The 14,613-nt window shown below is 40.3% G+C and overlaps 1 protein-coding gene across 2 annotated transcripts in view; it reads right to left on the bottom strand.

The window, feature by feature from the left end:
- Positions 1–9,274, bottom strand: part of FRK (fyn related Src family tyrosine kinase) — a 104,386-nt gene extending 95,112 nt beyond the window's left edge. For both annotated transcript variants that reach the window (XR_009495999.1, XM_002690084.7), the window contains exon 1: positions 8,113–9,274. Coding sequence is in view for 1 of the 2 variants with exons in the window: in XM_002690084.7 (XP_002690130.2) it covers positions 8,113–8,486 (374 nt within the window). In the remaining variant the exon portion in view is untranslated. The remainder of the gene's footprint in view (positions 1–8,112) is intronic.
- Positions 9,275–14,613: the final 5,339 nt, after the last annotated feature.

Raw genomic sequence — 14,613 nt, 5'->3', positions numbered from 1 at the left:
TCTGAAATATTATTCAAGCTGCAATTAATCTGCACAACTACCTTCCCCAGAAAGTCCTTCCAGTGCTATGATGTGCTAAGAACTGGGAGTCAGAGAATGCTGCAGAGAAATTAACAGCTAATTAGTAAGAAAGCTAGTAAAAAAAAGACAATTATTTTGTTTGGTAATGTTTTAGAAGGTAATAGTGACAATCCTAATATTCAGTAAAAAAAGTCAAACTTTTAGCATGCGCAAACTGAAAAATATTTCATACACATAATAATTTGAAGTTGTATATGTTCAACATAAAAACTGAAATTATAACTCTGGTCCCACAACATTAATTTTGTAAATTGGGTTTTGGTTTCCATCCATTAAAAGCTCAGGCCAGTGATTCCTTTACTTTAAATTAACCACAGTATAGTTTCAGTTCAGTTCAGTTCAGTTCAGTCGCAATGAATACCAAGCCAGGAACTGATTGTGAATCTCACTGAAGTGATATCTAAAAATAACATATATACATACCCTTTAGGTATTCATTCTACCTTACAAAGAATATTCAAATCAGTCTATAACTCCCTAAATATTTTTCCCTTAGGGACCGAATGAAGCCACTAATTTCTAGGAGCCTGGAAATTATGTTATTATGACTATGAGTATAACCAGAAATTGAGGCATGCACAATTCATTGAAAAAAAAAAATGCAAAATAGCCTATCCCTAAAATGAGGAAACTCAGTAGATTTTCTTGGTAGGTTGAAAAAAAAGTAACTCAGAGAGAAAAAGTCAAAGAAAAGAGGTGCTTCTTATTTCAATAAAAGACCTGAGATTTATAGATAAGCAATCACTATTTAATTATTCATTTACTCAACCAACATTTATGAGTGTTTATTATGCACAGGCACTACACGAAGTTTCAGAGCCCAAGGCAATAGCTCATCTTCCCACCTCCCACAAACAGAGTTTAGAGCCTTAGAGAAAATAACGAGAATAATGAAAGCTGATACTAAAGGCTCTGAGCAGGAAGACCTGATGTCTTCTAGAAAGTCAGGAAAGCCTTCAGGGAGAGAGGAACAAGCAAGGTAAGACCTGAGGGATGAATGAGAATTGGTCAGGAAAAAAAAAAAGAGGGAGAGTTTGCAAACGCAATAACCCACTCCTGGGGTAAAGAAGGCAGAAGATGCAAAAGACTAAGGTTCAATCCATAGGTTGGGAAGATCCCCTGCAGAAGGAAATGGCAACCCACTCCAGTATTCTTGCCTGGAAAATCCCTTGGACAGAGGAACCTGACAGGCCACAGTCCGTGGGGTCGCAAAGAGTCGGAAGTGACTGAGCGACTGAGCACGCATATACAGGAAGCTAAAGACCACAGGGAAAGGAGAGTATGGAAGAAAGATGGAAAGATTGTGAAACAACATCCATCATTGTGTGTATGCTGTTATAGGGAAAGATGTGAGTTGAGGCTGGAGTGGGGTGTCCAAAGTGTTATCCATTTAGGCAGAGGTAAAGGAAGAGCTGGCCAGCTAAATAACAGATAACATTTCTTAAGCCCTGACTATGTGTCAGGTTCTCTATGGTGCATGCTTTCTGCACAAAAACCTATTTAATTTATGTCACATGTTGATCCAAGGAGATAGGGGTCATTTTTATTCCTGTTTACTGTAAGTTGCTCAAAGTCACATGGCTTGGTCATGACAGAGCCAGATTCAAATTCAGATCTTTGGGACCCATAGCCTGGTTTTTAAGCACACTACAGGCCAGATCAAAAAGGGCAACCAGCATTATACCTCAATCAAAATTCTATACCATTAACATCTGGACCAAGTTAAAATATCCACCAGAAGAACTAAAAAATGTCTCTGATTTTTATTTACTGTATAGATTCTCACTGTGGTATAGGCCGTTGTGAAATGCAAAGTTTTCTGAGCTGAAAATCAGACACTTAATTGAGGCAAAGTCTTGTTTGTTTCTCTTTGGGAAGCCTCAGGATCTAGTCCATAGGACACAGTGGTTGCTTAACAATAGTCCTACTTTACTATATAGAAGGTTGTGTCTACTTTTATGTCAGTTTGGTGAAATGCTTGAAAAAGTAATACTAGGATCTATCTACAGAGACAAACCTAACCTTTAAATAAATTCACTTGAACAAAATCAAACCAGTTAAAAAAAAAAAAAAAACCAATAGAATCTTTCTTCTTTTTTCAAAGAATGAATTCAATCAAGCTGGAATTTAAGTTCTAATCTTTAGGACTGAAGCACAGTAGTTTATGAGTTATTAATATTCCATGCACATATAATGTTTTCCCTCACTAAAAATTTGTTGAAAACCTGAAAAGGAAAAAATAACCCATACTTTTATTAAGAGAGACTGGTTCTGAAAGGCATATTGCAGCTGAAACTTCCAAATTAAGTTTACCAATTAAATGACTGACTCCTGACTTATTTTGATAATTCCATACTATGGTACTTCATTGCTTCTCAAAGAAATAATATTTTGAGATGCATGTAATCAAGTTTTACAGCTATTAATCAACTATTTTGAACTGTTAATTACACTTATACTTTTACTCTGACTTTAATGAAGTTCTGCTGATTTCTCTTTTCCTCATTTCTATGATTTTGCCATTGTTCTTATAAAATGTATTTAATGTAGCAGTTAATTATCATTTTTCTTAAAAATGATGAAAATAATATATAATGCATTAAATAATGGACATAAACACAGTTATATAAACATAAATGTAGTATAATTATATTAATATGAAAAATCATGTAATACTATACCTGAAATGTAATTTTTAAATAAATTTTAAAAACACTTACTTCTTTTTTTTTAATTTTATTTATTTATTTCTGGCTTTGCTGGGTCTTAATTTTTTACAAAGTATTTGAGCAATAAATTTATCACACTGTTATTTTATATCAAAAGATAAAGAAATAAGATAATATCATAATTTTAAAAGAAATGCAGTCATTTAATTACAAAGTTTTCCAGTTACTCTCAGCATAGAAGTATGCTTTTGTTGATTTAAATTATTTGTCTGAAAATTCTTATCTTGGGATTACCCAAAACATTTAATTTGATAAATAGCCACATGTATTTTTATTTATTTATTTTTTTTTAATAAACGGCGGAGGCTGCGGGCGAGGGGTCCCCGGGGGCCGAGCAGGTCCCGGCGCAGCGGCGGCGGCTACCGCAGTGCCCTCTGCCCCATTGTTTCCCTTCCCTAGCCACATGTATTTTTATAATGCATTTTACTTTTATATAAAAATAAACACTTTACTTAGCTTTTTAAACTATAGATCTAAGAATACTTTGTCTTCAAGGAGAGAAATTGAAAATATTTTATTTTCCAATTCTACCTATATGCATTTAGTCTTCCCTGAAAACTAGAACAAAGGAAAAGAAATAAATGATGTGGATTAAGAATATTTATGCGATGCATGATACTGGATGCTTGGGGCTGGTGCACTGGGATGACCCAGAGGGAGGGTATGGGGAGGGAGGAGGGAGGAGGGTTCAGGATGGGGAACACAGGTATACCTGTGGTGGATTCATTTCGATATTTGGCAAAACTAATACAATATTGTAAAGTTTAAAAATAAAATAAAATAAATTAAAAAAAAAGAATATTTATGCGACTGCTTACCCATAGGTGATTTTCTAATGATTTCAACTACTCAAAGTAGATATGTTAGATTGATTTGTGAATATCCTGATGCCTTTTTCTTTATTTATTTATTGATGGTAAATAATTTTTAAAACACATTGTTCCTCTCTCTTTAAGACTCAAATGCAGGCTTCATATCCTAGCAGAGAAAGACATCTACTGACATCTAGGAAATGGCAACCCACTCCAGTGTTCTTGCCTGGAGAATCCCAGGGACAGGGGAGCCTGGTGGGCTGCCATCTATGGGGTCGCACAGGGTCGGACACGACTGAAGCAACTTAGCAGCAGCAGCAGCAGCATTCTGGGGAGAAGGCAATGGCAACCCACTCCAGTACTCTTGCCTGGAAAATCCCATGGATGGAGGAGCCTGGTAGGCTGCAATCCATGGGGTCGTGAAGAGTTGGGCACGACTGAGCGACTTCACTTTTCACTTTCATGCATTAGAGAAGGAAATGGCAACCCACTCCAGTGTTCTTGCCTGGAGAATCCCAAGGATGGGGGAGCCTGGTGGGCTGCCGTCTATGGGGTCGCACAGAGTCGGACACAACTGAAGCGACTTAGCAACATACAATTACTGATCTTTTTGCTTTTCATCAATATATTTCATCACTTGAATTTTTAGCAATAGAATTTAAAGCCATTGTTCTTGGCTCCAAGATTCATAGGTAATTTCCATACCATTATTTTCTGGAAGAACTTTAACTATATCTCTAAGAACATTGAATTTTAAAAGGGTGCAGTGAGTTCTGAGTAATCAGTGCCTAAGAGTAAGATTTTTGAGGGATTCCATGTTGAAGATGTGGAAGAAAAACAGTCATCTATGAAAGTATCTAGGAATTAAAATTGCAGATAAACCAGTGATTCTTCCTAGAAACAAATAAACCATTAAGAATGAATTTATTATATCATTTAATGTAAAGTATTCAGAAAAGGTAAAGCATTTCTAGGTGGAATTTAGTAATCAATTATTATATTAGTTTGTCTTTTAATAATAGTCTAGTTATTTTTCTAACATCTTTATTTCCTAATGTTAAAAGAAACAAAGGAACAAACCAACACTGAAACTTAACTGACATGCCCTGCCACTAATTACTCCAAAAGTATTTGCACTGTCTTCTTATTAATGCAAGTCAAGGATTAAGATATTAACAATAAATACTAAAATGCATTGCACTAAACCAGTCTAATAAGGAACTGGATGATAACTTTCCTTGATTCCCCACTGCCTCTCATCTCACACATGTGAAGATAATAATCTTTACTTAATACTATATACTGAGCTCCTTGTAAAATAAACATTAACTTTCATAGAATTCATAAGGAAAAAGAGGAAGTTTATTTATTTATTCATAAGGAATAGAAGTTTAAAAACTCACATAAGAAAGTTATTAAAAGAAGCTTTTAAAAATAATAATAATAATAATTCCCCGGGGTATTAAGGCACTGTGGGTCACTTGGATACCTTCACTTAGAAGACTAAAATTGCTTCTACTTGAAATGGGGTGAAATTCTAGAGGCTACAGCCACCTGCATAAACAGCACTGAAGCAATTTAGCTGTTTGGTTGCAAGAACCTCAATTAGCAACCTGGGTTCACAGGTGAAAGTCGTGGTGTACACTTAAAAGGAAACAAGTGGCTCTTGCTGACCAGGAGGCATGAGAGCAATATCTGAGCATCAAAGGTTTTTTTAAAAAAATTATTTTCTAACTGGAGTATAATTGCTTTGCAATGTTCTGTTAGTTTCTGCTATATGGCAATGTGAATCAGCTATATGTATAGATATATCTCCTCCCTCTTCAGCCTCCCTCCCACACACCCACTCTCACCCCACCCCTCTAGGTCATCACAGAGCAACAGCCGAACTCCCTGTGCTACACAGCAGCTTCCTGCTAGCTATCTACTTTACACATGGGAGTGTGTATGTCAATGTTACTCTCTCAGTTTGTCCCCCCTCTCTTTCTGCCCCTGTGTCCACAGCTTCATTCTCTACATCTGCGTCTCTATTCCTGGGCAGCAAGTTTTTATGCCGGTGGATGTGAAGATCCCAAGAAAAACCTACCACAAATATACAGGATTGTAGTAACACATGGGAACACTGCTGAGGACTAATTCCAAGAGGAAAGGTCAGGAGTTTCGTACAGAGGGAGAAAAGTATTCTTGGCTACAGACAACCCCTGAGAATCGAAAAATAGCCATGATAATGTAACTGGCAGAAAGAATCTAAAGAAGTAAGTAAGGGTGCTGTGTTTGATCCTGTTACCCAAAACATTATTGCTTTTGAAATGCTTATTTCAATTCACTTGCTGTCTTCAGCATTTATTGTTCTGTCAAGTATGAATGTAGTTGAACCACTACATTTGAAAATAAGAGGTCATGTTCCTATATAATAGAGAAATCTAGAGGACTAGGAGACCCCAGAGAACTTACAGATGAGGAAACGGAGCCCTAAGCAGTTAAACGAATTTAATATATTCAAAACTAGTATATTATGACCCACTCCAGTGTTCTTGCCTGGAGAATCCCATGGATGGACAAGCCTGGTAGGCTGCAGTCCATGAGGTCGCACAGAGTCGAACACGACTGAAGCGACTTAGCAGCAGCAGCAGCAGCATTAATAGTATGTTAAACTGAATATAAAACATATATAATACCATACCTTACATGGAAATCACGTAGTAGAAAAAATCATATTATAAATGCATATAACTAAGCATTCAGTGAATAAAGACATTTCATATAGATTATCACAGAAATAAATGTTCATACAGCTGATTTTCTCATCTGAGAACAGATCAATTCCATTTGTCAGAAGTCTAGATTTCAATTCATTTCTATTTAGGTTTAAAATAAGGCACTTCTTAACATTCATAGACCCCTGATATTGGAAAGAATCGCAAAGTCCCCTAACCCTCTCTGTATTTGAATTTGAGTTTGGAAAGCAGCAACAATGCACCATAGCTCTTCCTACAATATTTTTCCCCAGACCAGTAAAAAATGCTGCAGTTCACATCAAACGAGAAAACACATAAGAAAATGAGTGAGTCCCCAGAGGTTCCTCCACTAAGAATATACACTCTATAAAATGAGTCCTGAGAAACATTCCCAGTCTTGGGTTTCATTGGAACGAGGTGGAAACAGTTTGGGCAAGTAACAGTCAGAGCCTGCTTCTCATCTCACCACACACCAAGAATCCATTGTCAAGACCTTGCTCTATCTGTTTTATATTCAAACCACCACTAGCATAACCTTGCCCTTCCCCCAACTGCCCATGCCACTGCTCCACCTGCCACTTGCATGGATGGATGGATAGGTGCACAGATGGATGGATAAGTGCCTAAGTACATAAAATTTTCTTCCTTGGTTCCACTATAAGTCATAGGATTTATTCAAATATCAGGGTAAAGTCTATCCCCTTCTCTGGAGAAATAACGTCATTATTTTCCTTGTTAAAACCTCTTGAATATCTGTAGCTGGCTAATTTCTAATTATAATAAAAACCAAATGGGATTCAAAGAAGAATATCCAGTCATGATTTTACTAGGAAAAGGTGACATCTTCTAAATGTGACCTTCTATTAATTCGTTAGTTAGCCTTTGTGTGTCTATCAGGACTGGAGTTGATGCTTCAAAAGTTTAGAAAAAGAGAGAGCTGGACTTTAGGTTTGAAAGTGTGGTTTAAGGAAGACCTGTGATACACCTGCTGGTGGTGGTGGTGGTGGAGTCCCTAAGTCGTGTCCGATTCTTGCGACCCCGTGGACTGTAGCCCACCAGGCTCCTCTGTCCATGGGATTCTCCAGGCAAGAATACTGGAGTGGGTTGCCATTCCCTTCTCCAGGGGTTCTTCCTGACCCAAGAATCGAACCCGGGTCTCCTGCATTGCAGGCAGTTTCTTAACCGACTGAGCTACCTGCTAAAGAAACACAGTTCTATGTTAATGTGAGGCATGACTTCTTTTGTGCTTAGTTATTCAGTCGTATCTGACTCTTTGTGACCCCATGAACTGAAGCCTGCCAGGCTCCTCTGTCCACGGGATTTTCCAGGCAAGAACACTGGAATGGGTTGCCATCCTCTTCTCCAGAGGATCTTCCCCAACCAGGGATCAAAACCTGGGTTTCCTGCATTGTTGCAGGCATATTCTTTACCATCTGAGCCACCAGGGAAGCCCTGACTTCTTTTACAGCCAAAGAAAAGAGAGAGTATTAAATACACCGTTTGTTTACGTTGATGAAACTGCCCCTAGGACAGGTGGAGTATGCCACTGTAACGGAAGTCACTTCAACAATTACCTTCCAGTTTCACTCACACCTCTCAGGGGAGGTGGATTTCAACTAGAAGGATCTTTCCAGTACTTCCTCATAACTTTCTAAGTAGCTCTTTGAAAATTAATGGGTTTGCAGCTAGGTAAGAAAGAAAAACCCATTACCCGCCCTCAGAGAGTTGAGAAATAGTGTGTGTGGTACTCACGGCTCTGCCTGGAGGCTCCTGTCTTCAGCCACGTAGTTAGAAGGAATGTAGCCCTGCAGCTGCTGGCTGGAGCTGTCGGCCCTTTTCTCCAAGTGCCTGGCCAGCCACCAGCCCTTGTGGGACTTGTCTAGGACTTGGAGCTTGTCACCCGCGTGGAAGCTCAGGTCCTCAGCTGTCCGAGCCTGGTAATCAAATAGAGCCACAAAGAACTGGCCCTGGCTTCTCTCGGGCTCTGGAGCTGGCAGCCGGGGAGGATCAGGAGGGCAGTCAGCCCATGGGTTCTGAATCACCCCAGGCTTGTCCACCTCCTCAGACCACCAGCAGGGGAAACAACGATCCAGGTAGGTCCAGAGCCTCAGGCAGAGGTTACCCATGGCGCCCCCGGGGGGAGTGGGGGAGGGGGGCTTCTCCCTCTCCCCTCACTCTCTGCAGATCCACTTTCTCTTCCTCCACCCGGAAACTTTGCAATCAGCACCAGTCCTGCCTGCTCTGGGAGAGTGTACAAAGCCCCGTTCACAGCCGTCCGGCCAACCTGCTTGCAGAGACTCACCGGCTCGCTTTCTGTGGCCCCCAAGGCAAAACCAGGTGGAAAGTGGGCAGCTGATCGGTGGGAAGGTTTCTCAGGATTCCCACCACAAAAAGAAATTTGAGAACGCTTTATTTAGACAAACGCCTGAGAACAGAAAAGAGGCATCTTGGTTCTTGTCCCAGGAAAAAGTTACCAAGAGAAACAGGCGAACTCCAAGTAAGCCTGTCTCCACGTCTTGCCTTTGCCAGCAGCTCTCTCCCCACCTCAAGTCCGTCTCAGAGGTTTGACCGGTCCTGACCCTCAGCGCTTTTTCTTTTCTGCTAATGACTAACCAACCTGCCCAGGCTATTGCCTTTAACATCCTGAGCGATGAACAGAGTGTAATAATTTCTTCTTACTTCCTGGTTCCTTTGTGCCTGTGATCTTAAAGGGATTCCAGTCCCCTCTGCCTCTCCCTTCTCCCACACCCAAGGGAGACCAGCGCCCTCACCAGGGAGCCAATTCTTGAAGCAGCTGCCAAAATCCTTACTCCTGGACAGACAAACTAGCCCAGGGACTGTTTTGTCCTGCTGAGCTACCAGCACAGAAAATAAAGGCAGAGATAGGTCCTTTCATAAAGACGAGTAGGATTGTTTTGCCACCACTAAGGGAAATAGAAAGGAAAAGTAAAGCATTTGGGTATTTGCTACTAGACAAAAGGGCAATTGGGAAAGAGTCATTGAGTCCCTATCTTTTTTTTTTTTATCACCATGAATAGATTTTAATAGCCTCAAAATAAGTTCACAGTCTGGAAAAATACAAGAGCAGATGACTAAAATGCTGAGAACCCAAAATAGTACATTTTCCCACAGAGACAATTTCCCATCCTTCGTGTACTATTTCTGAAATACAGGGGCACACACACACACACACACACACACATACACACACACACAGACTAGGTGACCAGTAGAGAGAAAGAGTACAAGGGTTGCATATGAACTGGTGTGGAAGCTCTTGCTGTTCAACTTTGACCTCTAAGCCTGCACTAGTTCTTGCTAACTTCATTAGCAGGAACTCAGAAACTAAGGAAGCCAAGCTCTTGGACAGAGGTTCCAATAGGCAGTGAGTTTTGTTCTACTTCCCCTAGTTCAGGACAGCTGTCTCACAGGTAGGTGCCCTCGATCCCAAGAAACCTAGGCAGAGAGTTTAGACACATCAACACAAGGCCATTTTCACTAGCAGAGAACTCTGCCAACTTGTTTAGGCTGTGTTACTTATTTTTGTATAAGGCATTTATTTTAAAGTTTCTCTCTTAAAAACAATTTCTCTGAATGTTACTGGATCCCTGAACCCCATCCAAACTCAGAATTTCTGTTCTTTGTCAAACAGCAAAGCATTTTTAGTAATCAGAATAACTGAACTCAAGAAAAACAGGAAAAAAGAAAAGAAAGAAAAGAACTGTGGCCTTAGTCTCCCTTCCTATTTCCTTGTACTGAAATCAGGCATTCATGATGAACAGATCATTTGGTTAAAACAAGGTCTCATGTCATACTTCCAGATTTCTCCAACTGTCTTCAGAGTCAGATTGTGTGTGTAAGTGTTTGTGTCTTAGTCACCCAGTTGTGTCCGACTCTTTGCCCCTGCGTGGACTGTAGCCCAACAGGCTGTCTGTCCATGGAATTTTCCAGGCAAGAATACTGGAGTGGATTGCCATTTCCCACTCCAGAGGATCTCCCTGACCTAGGGATCAAACCTGTGTCTCCTGCGTTAGCTGGTAGGTTCTTTACCACTGAGCCACCAGGGAACCCCTCAGAGTCAGAGCAGAAAGAGCAGAAAGAGAAAAGCCAAAAGCCAAGCCAGGTTTGATTGCTTTTTTATTTGTGATGTGAAACCAAAAATATAATTCCAGTATAAAACAGAAGAGAAAATAAAGAGTATATAATATTAAGAGGCCATAATAAAATTTTGTTCCAACACAATGTAAATTATAAAAAGTGTAGAATTCTATTAATGCTTCTAAACAGAGGCATAAATGTTAAAGTCTTTCTAGAGATAGCTACGTGATCTAGAATATCTAGAATATGAAACATATGATCTAGAATATGAAATAAGATTTGGAAGCATCTAAAGAGATATATGGGCTCATATATAGAGAGAGATATGGGCTGCCAATGCAGGAGATGTAAGAGAAGCAGGTTCCCAGGAGTCAGGAAGATCCCCTGGAGGAGGGCACGGCAACCCACGCCAGTGTTCTTCCTGGAGAATCCCATGGACAGAAGAGCCTGGCAAGCTACAGTCCATAGGGTCACAAAGAGTCAGACACAACTGAAGCGACTTAGGATGCAGGCATTGGAAGATTTATTCAAACCCAATTTCTAAGTGGAGTTTAAGACTTCAGAAATTTGAAGGTTCTAAATTCAAATATGCCTTCATTATGATTTTGACAAGGCATTCCAGAAAAAGGCAGAGTGGCAGACCTACATAGCACAGTCACCAACCTAGTGAATGAAACTGAAAAAGGAACTGACCATTGAAAGATGTCAGGCGAGCAATGGCCTGAGAAGCTTGAGGTAATGGGTGGGAAGAGAAAGAGCTTCCTTATGTAGATAGTATCAGAATTCTACAGTCACCTGAGCTTGAAACCTTGCGGTCATCTTTCACTCTTTCCTTGGTTTCTTTGAGCTAATCAGTCACTAAATTCTACTTGTTGGTCTTTTCATTTATTCTACATTTTTTATTCCTTCTGAATGACATTTAAGTATCAGATAAAACAAATATTCTTCCCTAGATTATTGCAGAGGCCTCCTAACAAATCTCCTTTCCTCCAGCTTATCTCATCTTCCACACCACTCCCAGAACAGTTATTGTAGTAGTAACAATGCCAGAGGCGATATGAGTACTAGTAAAAGCAGCTATCAGTTTTGAGGGCTTTCTCAGTGCCAGGCACTGTGCTAAGGATAATGGTGAGTCATTTAACTATCAGGAAAAAAAAAAAAACAACCTACAAGGAAGGTAGTTTTTGTTGTTGTTTCTTTTCTTTTCTTTTCTTAATGAAGAATAAACTGAGGCAGAGAGGTTAAGTTACTTGCCCGAGGTCACACAGTCCCCAAGTAGCTGAACCACCAGTAACATCTCAACCTGACTCCAGCCCTGAAATTTTAACTCCTTTGTTTCAATGACTCTTTGCCTGCACGCTTTGTCGCTAAGTCATGTTGGACTCTTTGTGACCCCATGGACTGTAGCCCGCCAGACTCCTCTATCCATGGAATTTTCCAGGCAAGAATACTGGTGTGGGTTCCCATTTCCTCCTCCGGGGCATCTTCCTGACCCAGGGATTGAACAAATGTCTCCTGTGTTTCTGTGTCTCCTGCATTGGCAGGCAAATTCTTTACCACTGAGCCACCTGGGAAGCCCCTTCAGTGACTCTTTAAAAGGCTAATATTCTTCTTTGTAAAATCCTATTCCAAAACATGTTTGGAATAGAATCTAATGTCTTTAGCAGGGCACACAAGATTCTGGTAATTTCTTGGACCTCACGGTCCTTTGCTCCTGCACAGACACACTGTGATCAGGTTCACCAAGCCACCAGCTGCCCCTGAGGCCCAGGGTCCTCTTTCCTGCTGCATCTTTGCTCCCTCTTCTACCTGCTCCCCTGGTGATTTTTCCAGGCAAGTTAAAGTAGCATCTTCTCTGCCATAATAGATTAGAGGACCCTATTCTCTGTGCCCTTAAAAGCTGGCACACACACTTCTACTTGATCCCCTATTAAATTCCACTTGATTTCCTTACTTGTTTGCATTCCCCAAGGGAATAAAATTTCCTTCTCTGAATCTTCAGTGCCCTATAAAATGTCCAGTATGTAAGTAGTACATATTCAGTAAGTATTTGTAGAAGGAGGGAAGGAAAGAAGAAAGAGGGAGGGAGGGAGAGAAGGAAGGGAAGAGGGGTGGGGGAGAGGGGAGGGTAAAGAAGGAAGGAAGGAAGGATGAGGAAGGAGACAGTGTGGTAAGATAAACACTTTGACAAGTATTCACAAATGAGAGCACAGGTATGGAAAGAGCTGGGAGCACGAACGTTAGTGACTTTCTATCTATTGCCTTTTAGTCCCCTCCTTTCCATGCATCATCTCCCGAATGTTAGAGTCCTTTGCCAGCCTCTTAAACCAGTTTTCCTTTCCACAACCACTCTCTTCTCATCCGTACAGCACACTGCCACCACATCAGTCTTCTTAAATCACTCTCCTGCACAATAACCTTCAACAGTTCCTTATTGCCTGGAAAATACGGCTTGGAATTCAAGACTAAAGAATTTGTTCTTTATTCGGTCTTTATCAGATGTACTCTTTCAATATCTGCCTTCTATTACTGCCTTAGATTAACACTCCTACTCAGCCAAATAGACTTACTGTATCTCCAATAGGTCTTGTTCATTCCCATCTCTGATCCTGTTTTCATTCTTTTTCTTGGTGTCCCTTCCCTTCTCAGTAGATTCCTGCCTGCATTTTGAGGCCTGAATAAAAACCCCACACCTCCTTTGGAATTACTCTGTCCATTTCTGCCAAAATAATTTTTCTCTTCCTTGATTTTTTCCTAGCTCCTACAACCCCACATCCAACGCACAGGCAATGTTAAATGAATTTAGCATGCTCCTATATCTGATTTGTTAAGCACTGAATAGCTGAAAATCCCACAGCTATTCAGTTCTGTTCCAGGACAAATTAATGATCTCCAGCTCCTGCTAAGCCCTTATCACCATTCTTTTATATTCCGGTCCATTAATATATGGTTCTTGTCATTTTTTCATAGCACTATTCCAAACCGTCCCCCATACTTCTCAGACTGTCTGCAAATATCCCTTTTCTCTAGTGATGAACTTGTCACTGAAATTCACAGAAATTCCAAATCTCTTCAACATTAACAGATTCAGTATCCTTCTCTTGCATCAAAAAGATATATTTACCTCTGCAAATCCCTGCACCTTCTTTCCTTCTGAGACAAAAACATCTACTTGCTTACCCAGTGTCCAGTTTCTTCTTCCTACCAACAGAACCTTACTTTTACAGAAGTGAAATGCTGGAGACTACATTTCTCACCCTTCCTTACAACCAGAAGTGATCAATACTTAGGGTTGGTTCACGTCCTTGTACAGCAGAAACCAACACAACATTGTAAAGCAATTATCCTCCAGTTAAAATCAGAAAAGAAAGTAAGCAAAAGTCATTGGTTGGAGTTTCAGGAAAATCCCTTAAGAAAACAGACTCAGCTGGAGAATCTACTCTTTTTCCCTTCCCTCTCTTCTTTTTCCTCTTGCCTGAAACTCGGTTGAGTTGAGGTGGCTAGAGCTCCAGCAGCATCTTGATTTTTAGAAGCCAACATGGACTCAAAAATGAAAAAAAAAAAAAAAAAAAGCCAAATTAACTCCAATTTTTGCAAAGGGAAAATGTTTCACAATGTTGCACTTGTGCACGCATGCATGTTCAGTCACTTAGTGGTATCCAGCTCTTTTGTGACCCCATGGACTGTAGCCTGCCAGTCTCCTCCGTCCACGGAATTTCCCAGGCAAAAACAGTGAAGTGGGTTGCCATTTTCTACTACAGGGGATCTTCCCAACCTAGGGATCAAACCTGCATCTCCTGCATTGGAAGGTGGATTCTTTACCACTGGGCCACCTTGGATAGAAGCACTGAGGGGAATATCAAAACCAAACCTGTGTTTCAGAATTAGTTGAAACAAGGTAAAACTATTGAAGGATATGAATTTTGAGGGACATGCTAGATTCTTACTGTAGCTAAGGCACCCTTCCTGACTAGCGACAATAGACTGCTTTAAACATAGGCAAATGCTGAACTCATTTTGTCCTATCCAGAGGGTATGTTTTCAAGAGTATAACCAGGAAACTCCATTTCTCATACTTCAGAAACCACCATTTTTTCCCCTCAGTACACTATGCAGTGAATTTCTTTACTACTATGAATCTCTTACCTGCAAGTA

This window comes from Bos taurus, chromosome 9, assembly GCF_002263795.3.
Source record: "Bos taurus isolate L1 Dominette 01449 registration number 42190680 breed Hereford chromosome 9, ARS-UCD2.0, whole genome shotgun sequence".
Lineage (NCBI taxonomy): Eukaryota > Metazoa > Chordata > Mammalia > Artiodactyla > Bovidae > Bos > Bos taurus.
Note: the sequence above shows the minus strand (reverse complement) of the source record. Positions and strands in the feature narration are given on the sequence as shown.